At 43.5% G+C, this 17,303-nt stretch overlaps 1 protein-coding gene across 1 annotated transcript; it reads right to left on the bottom strand.

The window, feature by feature from the left end:
- Positions 1-12,473: 12,473 nt before the first annotated feature.
- Positions 12,474-16,404, bottom strand: MYADML2 (myeloid associated differentiation marker like 2). The gene has a single exon (XM_053375721.1). It carries the CDS (start codon positions 15,653-15,655, stop codon positions 14,753-14,755), a length of 903 nt encoding a protein of 300 aa, XP_053231696.1. The 5' UTR covers positions 15,656-16,404; the 3' UTR covers positions 12,474-14,752.
- Between the last annotated feature and the right edge of the window lie 899 nt (positions 16,405-17,303).

Below are 17,303 nucleotides of genomic sequence, written 5' to 3' on the forward strand. Positions count from 1 at the left end.
CGGCGTCGCTGGCATCCCGTTCAATCAAATGCTGAGGAGGCGGGTCACCAGCTGCCTATTGGAGCAACCTTTGTTTGCGGTTGCATCAGTCGATGCTTTAACGGAAGCCGTGAGGGACCTATACCACGGCTTGGTTTTCGGCGTAATTTCTCAGCAGGTAATGGCTGCTGCGGCCCATCTGGGCGTTTCCGATGGCAAGCTATACGTACAACTTTGAGGCCGCGCTGTCCCCTGGGAATCGTAGTCTTGGGGGAACAGATTAAACGACGAGGTGTGATAATATAGATGCTTCTTTCAAGTGCAGTATTCGCAGACCCTCCAAGTGTCCCTATTTTCCAGGGGCGTTTAGATTTAGAGAAGCCGTCCCGGTTTCAGATTTGATCCCAGAAAGTCCTACTTTTCCTTAGGATGTCCCTATTTTCATTGGAGAAATGTTGGAGTTATCCAACCCCCGAGCCGTCTGAAGGCAGTCCTGTATAGGGAAGCTTTTTTAAAATGTTTCATGTTTTATTATTTTTTTATATATGTTGGAAACTGCCCAGAGTGGCTGGGGCAACACAGTAAGATGTGCGAGGTATAAATAGTAAAATTATCATTAGGGAATGGGACGTCCCTATTTCCATTGGAGAAATGTTGGTGGGTATGAGTTCGTGATTTCTAAAACAAGTGTCTGCACTGAAAATTATTTAGAGACCAGATTATTCGAGTTAGAAACTTTGCTTTCTAACTGTAATTATTCAGCTATGATTATTTAGTGAAGTTCACTTCGTATATGCTCAGAGGTGCCCTGAAATCAGTAAGCTACTTGGTCCTTCCACACTAGAGCCCTTTAGAACTACCGATGCACTGCTTTTCCACAACCAGCTGGAAGCAGGTCTATAACTGGTTGGTTCCATGCAGTATTTGAAAAACAGTACTGTAGTGTTGCTTTATCCTGTATAATCCTGAAGGAATCATGTAGGTCCTACCATAGGACAACCATTGGGTGAGGGGACAGAAGGGGCACAGTACATTTTAGGTGAGTGAGTTTTGTCCCACATGTTAAGATCTCTGAAGGAAAAATAACTAGATTAATAATAGGTGTCCAGCAATGGGGAGAGGGTGCAAGCTCCTTGGAGGGTGGTGCGCTTGCCCCTCTCTCCCTTGCCCCCCATGCTTTCAGGTGTCCTGAAGGACAGTGTTGAAGTAATATCTGTTCCTAGTCAAGTCATTTTTTGTGCTTGGAATGAGGAGTGGGGGACAGGTTCTCTTTTGCTTCAGGCAGCAAAATGTATTGTGTATTTCCTTCATCTAATGCACAACCGCACAGAAAAGCCAAACTGGATCAAATCTTTACCGCATTTGACATAGAAATCCCAAGCGATATTTTTTTTAACCTTTCCTTGTTTTTCTGTTTGGTTTGCATATGTGCTTTAGTATACACACAACACACACATGCACACATACACAGAGGAAAGCACAAAATGTCAAAAGGTAACTGGAGATAGGGCTGTGTTGCATGACATTGCGGTGGGTGGACCAGATGACCCTTCCAACTCTGATACTATAACATGTAATACCAAAGGGGCAAGCAGCTCGTTTTGTACTTTGTTCATTTCTTGTATTGATAACTAATAGGCAGTCATTGCAGATCTTTCAACACCACTGTAATATGTGCAAAAGTGGGTGTTCCATTAAGCACCTTAGCAGCTGAACTTGGCACTAGCTGCAGCTTCTGAACCAAACACAAGACTAGCCCCACATGCAGTGCATTACAGTAGTCCAGTCATGCAGTTACCAATGTATGGAGCACAGTGACATACGCAATATGGTGGTTGCTGTGTTAAATATACATAGTTCTTGTGGAACACAGAAGTTGACAGATACATCCCGTATATTGCTGCAGAGCTGTCAGAAGCTGTAGTTGTCAAAACTATTATATATACAAAGAAATGAGAAGCCTACTCTTTGTATTGGGCTAAAACAGAGATAGAGCTAAATAGATTCACGGGTGACTGAAATGTTGCATCAAGCATTTAATGTGGTTGTAAATCCCCTAGTTGCATTCTATTTTGTGTGTTTTAAAAATAGATGCCCTAATACTGTGTCTTGTGCTATTAGAAGCTATCCTGGCAAACTGAAAGATGAGGTATAAATGTTTTAAATAAACATTGCAACCCCATTGCCTTCATTCACAAGTTCTGTGAGAAATGTTATTTGCTTCTGCTAATTCCTCCAGTCATTTGCCAGGCCTAACTCTTATTCTGCATTATATCAAAATTGTCGTTGATGGCAGGAACTAAGGAATTAATTTCTCATAAACAAATGTATTTGTGTGAGTTTGTTGGCGAGAGGAAGTAGGCTGTATGTAAGATCCTTCTAACCCTTGGATCCTGCAAGTGTTAAAATTTATGTCAGGCTAGCATGAGTTTGACCAAACTGCGGGAGGCAGTGGAAGACAGGAGTGCCTGGCGTGCTCTGGTCCATGGGGTCACGAAGAGTCGGACACAACTAAATGACTAAAGAACAGCAACAGCTTCCTGTGTTGATGTGATAGCCTGAGTGATGGGCCATAAAGGGAAGCAAAGGAAAGGGGGTCTGTGTGAGATGGTAAACGGGTGGGGCCCCTCCCCCCCTCCCCCCTCCCCCAGCTCACAGTTTGTTAGATGAACAAAGCAAGAGTTTAGAGTTGTGTTTGCAGTGAAAGAGTCATGCCAGATCACTGCTGTGGCTATGGGAGAAACAATACACTTTGAAGGTGTTAATGCTGTGAATCCCTCCATCATAGACTCAGGTTGTATATACAGTCATACCTTGGGTTCAAGTTGAGCGCTTTCGGGTTGCACTCCGCAACAACCCGGAAGTAACGGAGTGCGTTACTTCCGGGTTTTGCCACTCACGCATGCACAGACGCTCAAAATGATGCCACGCGCATGTGCGGAAGCAGCAAAACATGACCCGCGCAGACACGCCGTCGCATCTTACGTTCCATTCTGGATGCGAAAGGGGCTCCGGAATGGATCCCGTTTGCATCCCAAGGTACCACTGTATGTATAAATAAACCATGTATCCTAAAGACACCCCAGTCTCCGCTGTGCCTCATTTCCAAAAGGAAACACAAACCCTGGGTAAGTGCCTGGGACAGGAATCTCACACTGCTCAGAGATTGGGGTGACGTGCAACAATATGAATAGAATGGCCTATCCAAAGAAGCTAGGGTTTGTTTTTTAATTGGCCAGCTTATTGTGTTGCCTAAAAAACAACAAGCCCTGAGATTGAAAATAGATTCCATTTGTGATTCAGTGTCTTGGGGCTTATGTAAAATAAGAGCTTGCCAGTTGTAGATATTTGGAGTTATGCAGTGAAGGCAATACAGTCTCCAAAGAAACCCTCTGTACCTTTCATTGGATTTACCAGTTGAGTACTGCCAGTTTGAGACTCAGCTCTCCATGTGTTCACATGCCTCAAATTCCGTCAGTGCTTTTCCTCATTTAATCTCCTGGAATCTTCTGAGTTGAATGTCAGTATCTTCTAATGCAGTTCCATGCAGTAAGGTTGATGAGACCTTTTAAATGGGGCAGCTCTCAGCTGCGAAAGTCACACGTGTTCATGCTTTGTGCTGCTCATCCAGTCTTCCAGTCCCACAGAGCACACTACTTCCAAACTTAGGCAATGATTTGAAGCAATAAATAATTATTTTAGGCATTTCGTGAAATCAGTTTTACTCTGCTCATGACTGACTATAGTTAAAATTGTAGGTACAAATACATACATCAATGGAGATATTTATTGTGAACTAAATGCATGAACACAAATCTCTTGTCAGACTGCTCTGGATTCCTTTCCTCGGTTATATGCAGGCGAGAAATTCCAGGGATGGTATTTCAGGATTTATTTTATTTTACATTAGCAGTCACATACCATATGTTGCTTGGGAATCCTAAGAATCTAAGAAATCATTTCAGTTTTGAAAGGTTTAGTCTGCCATCTTTACTGAAAATCACATCTAATTGTATATAAATACAGACAGAAAAATTCCGTTCCTTGCTCTGCAAAATGCAAGTTTTGGTTATTATCAGTGCAGTTTTGAAAGGCTGATTCCACCATCTTGATTCAAAATGGTATCCAAACATAGATGACAACTTGCTCCTTGCAATTATTAACTTTCATAACTATATAGCATACCTTTCCTTTTCCTTTTTATTTTATTTTGTTCAATTAAACTGTTCTTTAATAAATAATAAAACAAACAAACAAAACCACCTGCTCCTTGATCTCAGGAACCATCATGCAAAAATTGGTTACGATGTTTTAAAAGATGTGCAAATGCATAGTGAACAATTCCCCAAAATATATAGTAGATAAGAGCACTAGGGAAACTCTTTCATGTTATTAGCTCCTACTAATGACAGACAAACCAATAATCCAAGATAATCTGGCTTCTCCCTCAACGGCCATTAGCTGCTATCCCATGAGGAGTGTCTCTTCCATCTACAGTACTCTGCTTAAAGACCAGCTTCACCAAGCTCAATAGTCATCAGCAGCCATTTCATCAGTCTGTAGGAGAGAGACAGACAGACAGATATTGGACTGCAGGGCCTTTCTGTCCATTGTGCCAAAAAATTCCTCCTATTAGCTCCATTTCCATTCCAGCTGGTTGTTATAAGAACTCTGTACCTAAAAAATCGTGTCTCAGCTTTCTTTTTTCCTCCTCCCTCGCAATACGTTTTCCTTTTCCTCCTGTGTTTTAGTTTGGATTGTAAACCTGAACATTTCTTATTGGTGGCATTTGTTAGCTGAAGAGGCACCTTGAAATGCTTTAAATAAATAAATATTGAATCCTGTTTCTGTCTTCGAAGCTACCCTACCCACTTTCATGTTATCTGCAAATGTGGTTAGGATCCCCTCCACTCAGTCCAAATAGTGTATAAACATGTTAAACAACAGAACCCTGTGCTACTCCACTTGTAACATCGATGAACACTGCAAATCCACTTAACACTTGCATTGTCTAACCCACATGAATTGTCAGAATTCTTGCTGAAATCAATATAGTATTGTGTCCACAGTATTTCCCCTGATCTACCATGCTAGAAGTCCTATCAAAAAAGAGAGAGATAAGGTTATTCAAATAATCAACAGTATTTGATGACTGCCATCCAATGGCATTTTGTATTTAACTGCATTTCATAGTTTGGATGCAATGGAATTTAATATTTGATATTTGATAGCTGACTTTATATGCATTCATAGCAGAGAACTGATGGGAAGATCACTTATATAGTTTTAATGTTAATGACTGTATAGATTTTAACATCTGTTTATCAAATTAGGTTTTTCTAACGTCACCAATAACTGAAACAAATTTGTAAATGATGTGCATGTGCAAGTATTGAATTCTGGATTTTATTTTGTACTGTTACTGTTTACTGCCAAACAAATACATTTACTTATCCTGTCAACATGGTAAAATTACATTTGATTATATTTGCTGAATCAAATGCAACAATGTTTATTATTTGACAGCTGACAACTAAAAAAAGATTTCACATTTGACAACTGCCAAAATCAAAGCAATCAATAGATAGCAAGACCTAAGTGCTCAGATGTCTACTTTTGAAATCAAAAGGCATATCCAATTTTCTAATTTTAATTTATAAGTCAAAATTCTGCCATCAAAATTTATATGATATAATTTCACATTTTGGTACATTTCAAATCTTTGTGAATATTAATTTTAGTAGTATATACTGTATATATGCTAAAATTAATTCACAAAGATGAACAGAGAGGGGTGAGTTCATAGCACATTATCGCATGCATGTGGTTTTCTTACATGGAAATTATATCCATGTAGGAAATCAAAATGAGGGAAGCAAGCAATGACTGGTCACCACCAGTGTCTGAATAGTAGGGTCCACTGTCCTGGTATACCATAATCATTGTAAACAGGTAGCTTATTTTAATATGTGCTGCCAAATGTGTTAATAGTCAAATTCTTTTACGACGTGCAAATATACTGTTGTGTGTTGCAAAATGAATCCTTGCAGAGTGAGTTCCTAACAGTACAAACCAATCTAGGATTCATTAACCACACTTGGAGGAGTACTGACACTCAACCAGTCAGGAGGTACTATGAGCAGTTCAGTTCTACTTTCAGGGCACACAAGCTACAACTGTAGTTTGAGTTTAAGCTCATTTGAGAGGGGTCTTTTCCAGCTGTTGATTCATAACATTCCCGACGTGCTTCTTCTGCGTTTTGTTTGATTTTTATTTTAAATTGCCTTGGAATCCTGCTGGTGTTAAACAGTATACACTTTGAGGAATGCATGTGGCATGGCTCCAACTGTCAATGACACTTTTAAAGGGTGGAAAGAAGATTTAAAGTGGATAGCAGGTGTGAGGAAAGGCTACTGTTAAAGTTGTGGTTTTATTTATAACGTGCATAATCTAACATTAAAAAAACGCATTCAGCATTTTGCATTTAATGTCTTCATAGGTATTTATTTAATAGGAATTATATACTGTTTCATAATCAAAACCTCTACACAATTAATATACAGGTAGAGAGGTTATGTTATGATAATTCCCATTTTGGAGATATTGGCATCTTCAATCAGCTTCCTCCTTGAGCAATGGTATCTTTTAAAATTATCTTTTATGTTCAAGAGGCCTGGAAATCCACATACCTTCAATCAAACTATTAATTGCAGAAGTTGACTTTCTACAGGCACACAGCAGTTTCTATGGGTTTCTAGCACACTCACTGTAAGGCAAAAGTACATGTATTGGAGACATGGAAGCAGTTCTGAAAAGGGCATCCCCAGACCCCTCTAATATGTCATTGTAATGCTTGGTCTGTGAAATATAATCTTTTATTGTTTATGGGTTTTACCAGTTTTATATTTACAGATCACATTTTCATGCCTATACAATAATTCACATAGACATCCCCACCCAGCTTTCTATGGCAGTTCAGATATATCTCATTAAGGTCTGTGAAATATTATCATCATCATCATCATCATCATCATACCTGGTGCTTCTCTGTCCCCATCAATGACAGCTAAGGATGTGGAGCAGAGGCAGGAAAAGGTACGCTATAAAGAGATTCTGTCCAGGGCAAGCATGACTACATGTTTGGAAGGACCAGATGAGAACTACTCTCTAGTAACAGGGTGCATCCAATTCTAGGTGCATCCAATTCTAAACAAAACTCATAACCTACATTCATCCGTTGCCAATTCACATGGGCAGATGCAGAAAATAATGGACCATCACACACATGGAGGGAAGCTATTGTCTTTGTGCTCAAAATGCTCAGACCTAATATTAACTTATTTCCAGAAATCACAGGAAGTTCCTGTGGAGATGTGCGTTTAAACAGATTTCAAGAAGTGAGAAAATCCAGCTCCTGTTGTTCTGCTGATAGAAATATTTATCTTTCATTGTATCAAAACCTGGGATTTTATTTGCCCTTCTGCTTTTGCTGCTGACTCAGATCATTCTGCTACATCCTCCTCTAGGTTTCTTACAGTCCTCCCTGCTCTACTTGCAGTGCTATACTGAAAGTGTTGCTACCACTCTGTGGTTCCATAGTCATGCAAAGCCCTCAGGGCACTGGGAACACAGCAAAAAAGGCAGGCAGCTCCATACACTTCCTCTGCCAACACCACTACCAGTGTCCCTAGCACCACGGCCAAACTAAATGACCCTTGGAATCAACTGCAGCTGCCCAGGACTCTCCAGCCCGTGCACTGTGATGTCACCCTGCAGCCTTTCTTGACCCTGGACCCTCAGGACCTCTACGTCTTCATGGGCAACAACAGCACAGTGTGGTTTGCGTGCCTAGAGCCCACTGCCCTCATCCACAGCAAGAAGCTCAACTCCACCAAGCAAAGGGGGTTTCTTATCTCTCTGGAGGGTAAATGGGTTCACAGCACCACAGGTGCACATCAAATAGCTGGTGGTGCAACTCAGCTGGAAGTCTCCTTCAGGATGCATCCTATGAGCTGCTGAATACCTTCCATTGGGAGCTGGCGGATGACCTGGCTGGTTCCTAACACAGTGAATATGTGGAGGATTGGAACATCCAGGCAGAAAATGGATTCCTGCATTGCAGGGGATTGGACTAGATGACTCTTGTCCGTTCCAATTCTATGATTCTGTGGCTGACAAACGTAGCACTGAATTGGATAGTGGCAACAACACTGGGGCATCCTCTTGAGCATTATACAGCTTCCGGTGCCACCCCGATAGCTATCACTCTGAAAATCAGCAAAATGCCATTGCACTATTGCAGTTTCTTCCATAGTTCCTTTACAGAAATAGTGCTCCTTTCTAATGTTCTTTGTATTAAATTAGCCAGTACAGGCAGCCCCCCACTTACACGTGTCCAACATGTGTGTGACCATGTATACATACATTGCACTGAACCTGGAACTGACGCAGAAGTGCCATAAAGATGTCGCTAAAAGGTTGGAACGGGGGCAGAACTGGATGTTTGCAGGCTTTCTCAATGGGTTTCAGTTATATGGGATTTCACCGACACGCAAGTTGCCTTAGAATGTAACCCCTGTAAACGGTGGACTGCCTGTAATTCTAATATGAGCATTTCCCACCACCTTTCTGTTTGGTACTAATGTACCTAGCAAATATGGAAAACTATGGGGAAGTAATTGGATTAAATCCCAGAGCAAATTTTTGTTTTATTTTTGCTGATCGTACACAATGGAACTGCTTAGCTCCATCCTTCTCACTCTCTGCAGAAGTGATTCACAGTGATTCTCACTCTTTCTGCAGGAGCAGAGGAAAGCCCTAGGAGTTTATTTGTCCTTAGTTCTTGATTTAATTAGAAACCTAATTAACGACTAATTAATGCTAATTAATAGAAACTTAATTAAAACTTGGGAAACGGGGGTTAGCACCAAGGTGAGTTCCCCATCCCATATTTTATGTACCTGATCTATGCCCCCAATGGCCACTTATGCTACACAAATTGAGACAACACAGCAAACATCTCATCATCCTTTGACCTCTATCCCAACTATATTGCTATCCTGCCTGAACTGTGTTTAGGATGTTTGCTACAGGATTACAAAACTAACCAAAATCCTGCGTAAAAAATGTGCAGGAAAAATGAGGAATTCTTCATTTGAGGCCATAGCTGTCAACTTACAGATTTGAAAATAAGGGACCAGCAGCCTTGAAAATAAGGGATCAGCAGCCAAAATAAGGGACCTTCAGCCTCACCTGTTCCAGGCACTCCAGTCTTCCTGTCCTCCTGCAGTCTGGTCAAACTCATGCTGGTAGCTTCGAGAACACTGTCCAACCAACTTTGTAACCAGAGGTTCAACTGAATAGAACCTGAATCAAATGCACCACAAGGCCTATGCAGCCTCAACTTAAGATGGCTCCCCGGCCTGGCTTTGCATTGCAAAGTTTGCAGCAGCACGTGCAACAAATGACGTCCAGCATTCAAAAACCCCCTCAGCTTGCATTAACTAGCCACACACACACAGGCTCCCCCCCTCGCCACGAGATCGCCAGTCACCCACCATTTTAGTCAACCAGCTCCTTTCTTTCCCCCCATAAGTCAATTGAAGGAGCCTCCAAAACAAATTCAAAAGCCCCCCTCCCACGAGATCTCCTTTCCTTTTCCCCCACCATGTACTCCCGCTCCAGATAGACCTTTTCGCCGGCAAGGGTGAGTGGGCCGTCGATGACGTATCCATCTGATTCCGATCCGAGCACTCAGCACAGGTATGTTCAACTTCTGAGCCCCTCTGAGCCAAAGGCAGAAAGCCCAGCCAGCAGCCAAACGAAGCTTCAAGGACAACCACCATCACCTCTCCGCTGGGAAGCACTGAGCAAAGGCAAGTCCCCAGGGAACACAGCTGATTTGATCAGCACAAGGCATGCAAGCTCCACCCCCCAGTCGTTCTTAGACTTCTTATTGGGTGAGCAACACAGCCAAGCAACACAGTTGGAGCCTCCCTCCTCCATGGCCGGCTGGCAGGGAGGGAGAGGAGCTGCTTCCTTTGAAACTTAAGGGACATCATTAAAGGACATTTAAGGGACATCCATCAATAAGGGACAGCAGCGGGACATGGCGCTGGAATAAGGGACTGTCCCTTCAAATAAGGGACGCTTGACAGCTATGCTTGAGGCTATCCTATGCTGAGCAGGGGCTCGGGCTAGGTGACATTCAACCTCCTTGCCGTCATTTTCTATGGATGGTTTTGACTTCCAGTTGGGTATTTTTTTGTAATGTTGTGGAACCACAAGTTCAGTATTAATATTCCACCTTATGCTGCTTTCAAACTGCTAAAGTAGTGTTACTTTATGCTCTATTGGTTTATTCTGTTTATTAATAAATTATTTTGGTGTTTGTCAACTGTAGCTGATAGGGAAAACAAGAAGTGTGGGAGAAGAACCACAAGGTTTTGTGGCAAGAGGAGAGTGACTGGAAGCAGGGGTGAATTTAGCTTCTGGCAAAGTAGCCATTTGCCAGCTATAGAAGGCACACGCAGAGATATTATTTTTTTGGCAAGGTTTATAATTGTGGAAGGAAGGAAGTTTGACACATTCAATTTGGGGAGATGGAAATTAATGGAAGGACGGGATGCTCTGCAATGAAATGTTCCTCACCTCCAGAATCATTTTATCATGCATTCAGATCCTGACTTGGGTCTCATATTTTGCCTGGTGTTAGCCTCAAACTTCTCTCTCTCTCTCTCTCTTACTTCAGAGTAAGCAGAACTAGAGAACTGGGTCCCCACCACCACCAATCAAAGCTGTAAATGTCAGCATTAAGAAGAAACAATCCTATTCTGCATTCAGAAACAACAGGATTGCAATCAGAAATCTATTTTGCAGATTTCTAGAACTCCTTCTGGTATTATGAGGGTGCTCCCTTTCCCGCATTACAGCTGGGATGGCCACCTTTTAACCTGGTAAATTCACAGTAGTCAATCCAGCCATTCAGTGGGCAAAAGAAGCTCATCATTTAAATTATGAAATACAGAATTGAAAAAACTAGGCCACTAATGGGTAGTAATATTTAAAAGGCTTACTGCTACAGCTTGCATACTTCAGCCGCCAATCGTTCCACTTTGCACAGGAACCAGAGCAGTTAACTGCTGTCTGCTTCCCCCCGTTAAGTCTGCTCAATGTAAGGGGGCTCCCGGAAAGACAGGCTCAAGTTGTTATTCAGAATCAATTGGAGACATAGGTGGAATCTAGATATATAAAAAAAAGTTGTGAAAAAGCTTTAAAAAAAATGTTTTGAAAAACTATTGAATTTGCCATAGCTCACCATTACCATCTAGTGTCACATTTGTATAACGCACTTTACAACACACTTAAAAAAAATTATTTACAGCTGTATAAAGGTAAAGGGACCTCTGACCGTTAAGTCCAGTTGCAGACGACTCTGGGGTTGCGGCGCTCATCTCGCTTTACTGGCCGAGGGAGCCGGCGTACAGCTTCCGGCTCATGTGGCCAGCATGACTAAGCCGCTTCTGGAGAACCAAAGCAGCGCACGGAAACGCCGTTTACCTTCCTGCCGGAGTGGTACCTATTTATCTACTTGCACTTTGATGTGCTTTTGAACTGCTAGGTTGGCAGGAGCAGGGACCAAGCAACAGGAACTTACCCTGTCATGGGGATTCGAACCACCAACCTTCTGATCAGCAAGCCCTAGGCTCAGTGGTTTTAGACCACAGTGCTACCTGCATCCCTTTTGCAACTGTATAGCTGAGTATTATTGTCCAGCTAGATTTTGTTTCATGTGCCACTCTGCTAGTGCTATTGTTAGGCAGAAAGAGGCTGTTGCTAGGTGCCATGAAACAACAGCAAGTTGTTTAATTTATTATTGGAGTATTTTTACTGCTAGGGAAGGAGTGAGACCTTTGTGGGATTTTCTGTCTCAGGTACCAGAATAATTTGACTGGCTCTAGGTACCATGCATGTTGATGGAGGTCGGGGAGTGCCACTGCTGCACTGCCTTAGGTGGAAAATATCCTGGGCTGGCCCTTTAAGTCACACTGAAAATGTTGTTGTTGGTATATGTCCATCTCATGAGACAATGGAGTGTCTCTTCCGAACGTGAAGTCAAACCACTGCATTAGCAGCGACGAAGTGACCTTTCCAGAGCGCAAGCCTGGGCAGTGTGTATGCAGGTCCTGGGCTGCTCAGACGACAAGACCCCCCCCTGGCCTCGCTGATGCCAAAGAAGAAGAAGAGTTTGGATTTGATTTCCCACTTTATCACTACCCGAAGGAGTCTAAAAGTGGCTAACATTCTCTTTTCCCTTCCTCCCCCACAACAAACACTCTGTGAGGTGAGTAGGGCTGAGAGACTTCAGAGAAGTGTGACTAGCCCAGCAGCTGCATGTGGAGGAGCAGAGACACGAACCCAGTTCACCAGATTACGAGTCTACCACTCTTAACCCTACACCACACTGGCTCTCAAAGGAATGCAGAGCAATAAGTTTGGCACCAACTTGGCTGCAGGAGTTGCCAGAAGGAGACTACAAGGTGCCTCAGAGCATGTGTCTATTCATTGTGGCACCCCTGGTGGGTTTTTTAAAAAGCACACTATCTGTATTAAGTTTCTTACCAGTGCCAGAATGTCTGTGTTTTCAAATAATTTTTGTGTGTGAATGTGCACTTAATAACATAATTAACACACTCTGTACCTCTCTGCATTCCATTCCCTTCTTACCTCACTGTTTGCAATCCCACATTCTCTCCAATCAACTCAGGGTAGCACTTTATGCATCTGATGGACTGTAGTCCATTAAACCTTATGTCATAATAAATGTGCCACAAAACTGTTGTTTTGCTGCAAAAGACCAATACAGCACCCCCTCTGAGAAGATGAGACCTTTAGGGGACACACACACACACACCCTGTAACTTTAGCTCTGTTTCATTTTAATATGCATCTGAGCTATATTAGGGTGTGTTGACATTAGTGCTTATTCCTCATCCAGCTGCTAGTTTTTGAAGCAGCATGCACAATTCATACCAGTCCACAATTCATACCGGTCCTGCAGTCTCTGGACAAATGCTGTTGCTTGATGCTTCCTTGCCCCTCTCAAATCAGCTTCAATCTGACTAGAGAACTGGATGCAGAGTTAAGCGGTAATGTGAACATACCCTAACTGCCACCACGCATGTGCAGATGACAGTTTGATGTGCTGATGGGAGGCAGTCATGAGCAGGGCCATGCATCAGGTGAAGACATCCTTGCCCCCTCTCCAATGTGAACATTACTGTGCCAATGTGGATTCAACTGCAGCAGGCTGGGTGTGTGTGTTTGTGACCTTACTGCATTATAAGATACCAATGTGAGCATACGCTTAGACAAGGCAGTGGCATTCAAACACCATAAATCACTGTGTATTTCCAGACGGGAAGAAACTTGGTCTGTGTTTCTGTGCATTTATGTTTAGGAGGAGGAGAGGATATACAGTGAGTTGGTTGAGGGAGGAGAATAAATGCAAGACTAGGGTGCTCTGCCAATTAAGGAAAACACAGAATACTTTTGCCAACTTGCTATTTTTATTCTAAATTGGAATAAAGCCTTCCTACCTAATTCATGCACATTTAATATAAGCTATTGAATAAACTACTTGCTTTGGCTTCTTATATTTGAAAATGTCTCTGAATTCAGGTGATGATCCTGATCCACACCAAAGGAGACCAGCACACTTCTTTGCACCATGATGCATTTATACAGACATGTTTTCTCAGCTGGGAATCAAGAATCAGCACCTCCAGGAGTTGGACAATAGGCACTTGGTTGGATGTATTTAAATGTTACTCATGTCCTTTCAGCATTGTGAAAGACCAGTGAATCCAGGTCATGTTCTAGATCATTAAGTAATCTGCAGTTTGCACGGTGCCAAGCGTTTGTGGAATTAAACAATGTCTGTTGCCTAACTTTTGCAAAACGAAAACACCACAGTTTTATTTTGTCTAAATTAATATACTTTGGTTCAAAGTGTGGTTTTGGTTCAAAAGTCTGGCTTTGGTTCAAAACGCTAATGTCTTGTGTGTAGCCACAGTTTCCGCAGGCATAGCAATATCCCCAGATGCTTCTTGAAGGAATAAACTGAGGGAAACAATCTGGAAGTAATTATTTTAGAGCTTGCAGCAACCTTCCCTACACCCATTGTCAATTACAAACTTGACAGTATTCACTTCACTTCTCAAACTCTTCCAAACAGGAATGTGCATCTCACCAACAACCAAGTACATGCATAAGGAAATTGTTATTTTCATACTCTGGGCTGTGGACGAGGGTCTCAGTCTTCTTGGTGGTTGTAATCTCCCCTCTCTTTCCCCTGCCTCGTCTGAAATTTCTGACAGAATCTATTAGGTTTAGTTATACGTTTTTCACTTTAACAGAATTTCATGGATTGAGCTGGGATTTTGGCTCTTTTGGGCCTAGATATTTTTCTATTCTTCTTGCAGTTTTAACTTACCCAACAATTTTGGGATGAACAATTCAGGGTCCAAAACCTGTTTTTCCCACCCTTAGTACTAGGCCTTACAAAACCTATTAACATGTAGAGTCACTGATGCATCAAGCGTACACATCTGCTGGAAATGAGGGTGGTGCTGCAGATGCATCACTATGTTTCTTTCATGATCAGGCCTCTTTCGATCAAGACAAGTTCTTTTGGTGTGCCCTGGATGTCAGCTTTCTAGGCGGGTCCCAAAACTCCTGCTGCCTGAGTCATTTATGGCTTTTTTTGTGGCTACTAGGGGTGTGAGACGAAGCGGATGCGTTGTGAGTAGGCTAAGTCCACAATGTAAAGCACCAGGTTCACACACGTGAACACTGCGATGACCACCTGGCTGTCCCAGGGGCACTTGCCTCTGGAGCACTGGTAAGGGCGGTGTGGGGAGCCGTACTTACGGTCAAAGCAGAACACTGGCCAGATCACTGCGGCGCTCAAGTACATCAGGACAGCCACAAAAGTGTAAACAACCACAAAGCGCTCAAAGGGGCACTTCAGCATGGCTGTCTTTCCCGTGACACTGAGGGCCACCACCACCACTGTCACCACAAAGCAGAAGCTGTAGACAGCCACGCACCACTGGGTTGCCACGTACCGGTCGTATTGGCTGCCGTTCACCAGAGCCCCAAATATGATGCAAGCTACGAAAGCCTGGACAATTTTCAGGAGGCCAGAAACGGTGGCCATGTAGCTGGTCACCTGTCCCGGCTTGGCCCTCGTGAGGAATACTTCCGTGGCGTAGGCGAAAAAAAGAAGCCCTGCGAAAACACTGGCCGAGATGCGGAAATCTCTCGCCTCGCACCCGTTGGAATGACAGCCAAACTCGACATACAGCGGATAGATCACGGCAGCTGTGATGGACATGAGGGTGGCAAGCATGGCGAAGGCGGCGGTGAAATTCCCCCAAGAGATGCTCAGGCAGCTGTGGAGGCGTGTGAACTCGCAGGTGACGATAAAGACGGTGACTGCGAAACAGAAGCACCAGACGGACATGCAGAAGGTACCGTAGGCCGCACTGAACCCTCCTCGGTGGGCCACAAGGCTGAACGTGGTACATCCAAAGGCTGCCTGCAGCAACCGGGCAGCTCCAACACGAGATGCCACAGCAGCCATGTTGAGGTGTGTCCCTCTTGAGCTCTCCATCTTCAGATCAGGACCCCCCAGAATGTTTCTTTTGTGGTCGGATGTCGGCTGCTTGTCCTTGAGTTTCTACCCGACGCTGGATGACTAAGCGGAAGCTGCAGGGTGAATAAGCCCCATATCCCTCCGCCAAAAACCTTTGCTGGCTGCTATTTATGCCGCAGAGCGTACATTTCTGGCAGCTTTTTGAGATAGTGTTGCCTCTGCAGTAAGAGTATTGACCTGCCCTTCTGGTACGCTGCAGTTATGATCCATCAGCCCTGCTCTTCCGGGGTCTGTGTGTTGAGTAGTCTGTAGGCATCCCTGTCACTCTCACTCCATCTCAGCTGATCAGTTTCTCCCAAGTGGCTAGCAGGACGCCTATTCCGTCTCGGTTATGCAGCTGTAGCTCTCTACTATGTTGCTGTAAGGAGCCAGCATATAAATAGGAAGGTGTATTAATAGACTTATCTGGAATGGAATGAACTGCGCGGTCTGTGCAAAATAACGAGAGGGTTTTAGTTTCACCCACTGCTGCTTTGCATGTTACTTTTTAAGCTCTGTGTCAAAAACCAAGTGAAAGTAATTTGAATTGCCTAAGACTAGAGCATGGGTAGGCAAACTAAGGCCCGGGGGCCAGATCCGGCTCAATTGCCTTCTCAATCCGGCCCGTGGACGGTCTGGGAATCAGCGTGTTTTTACATGAGAAGAATGTGCCCTTTTATTTAAAATGCATCTCTGGGTTATTTGTGGGGCAGGAATTCGTTCATTTTTTTTTTCCAAAATATAGTCCAGCCCCCCCCCCACAAGGTCTGAGGGACAGTGGACCGGCCCCCGGCTGAAAAAGTTTGCTGACGCTTGGACTAGAGTCCCAGAAGAAAGTACGGGGAAGCAAGGAGTCCACCTAAAATATATCATTTGTTTTGTCATGTTGAACTTTTTCTGCATGGTTGATAGTGGTTGCGGGGAGACATTCCATCTCCTTTCAGGGATTCCCTGAAACTGACTATTTGACCACAAGAGTGAACTCGAGAGAGCTAGTCACTTTTGTTGTTGCCATTTGTACTGAAGCTGGCTTACGCAAATTCTATTGCTTATTGTAGTGATGGCCACCAACTTGGATGGCTTTAAAAGAAGATTAGACAAATTCAAGGAGGAAATGGCCTCTAGCCATGATAGCTATATACTATACCCAGAGGCGGTATGCCTCTGACTGTTGGCAGTCACTAATGGGCAGAGTGCTCTGGCACTAAGGTCCTGCTTTTAGGGTCCCCACAGGCATCTGGTTGTTCACTGTGGCAACAGACTCCAGAGGTAGGTGGGCCCTGATCCTCTTAAGTTATTTAAAGCCCTTTTGAAGGGACAGGGAAGGTATTCCCTGTATTTTATATTTAAGTAAATTGTTCTGCTCTGATAAATTCTTTTCTAAATTGCTCTGTTAAAATTGCATATTATCCTGCTTTGCTGAATTGGGAAGAGGCCCACTTCCTCTTTCTGCCGGCTAGCAGACAGCGAGCAGCGGCTTTGCAAGCTGGGAGCTACTTCCTCTTTCTGCTGGCTAGCAGGGAAGCCCATTTCCTGTTTTTTCTCTCAGCTAAGTAGAAACTGCAGTACTCTCTGCACATGCTCTCTGATGCAGTAATGCAAGAGAAGAACACACGAACAAGGGAAG

The sequence above is a fragment of the Podarcis raffonei genome, chromosome 2 (genome assembly GCF_027172205.1).
Source record: "Podarcis raffonei isolate rPodRaf1 chromosome 2, rPodRaf1.pri, whole genome shotgun sequence".
NCBI lineage: Eukaryota > Metazoa > Chordata > Lepidosauria > Squamata > Lacertidae > Podarcis > Podarcis raffonei.

Coding starts and splice junctions, on each gene's coding strand:
- MYADML2 (XM_053375721.1), bottom strand. CDS start 15,655: ATGGAGAGCTCAAGAGGGACACACCTCAACATGGCTGCTGTGGCATCT.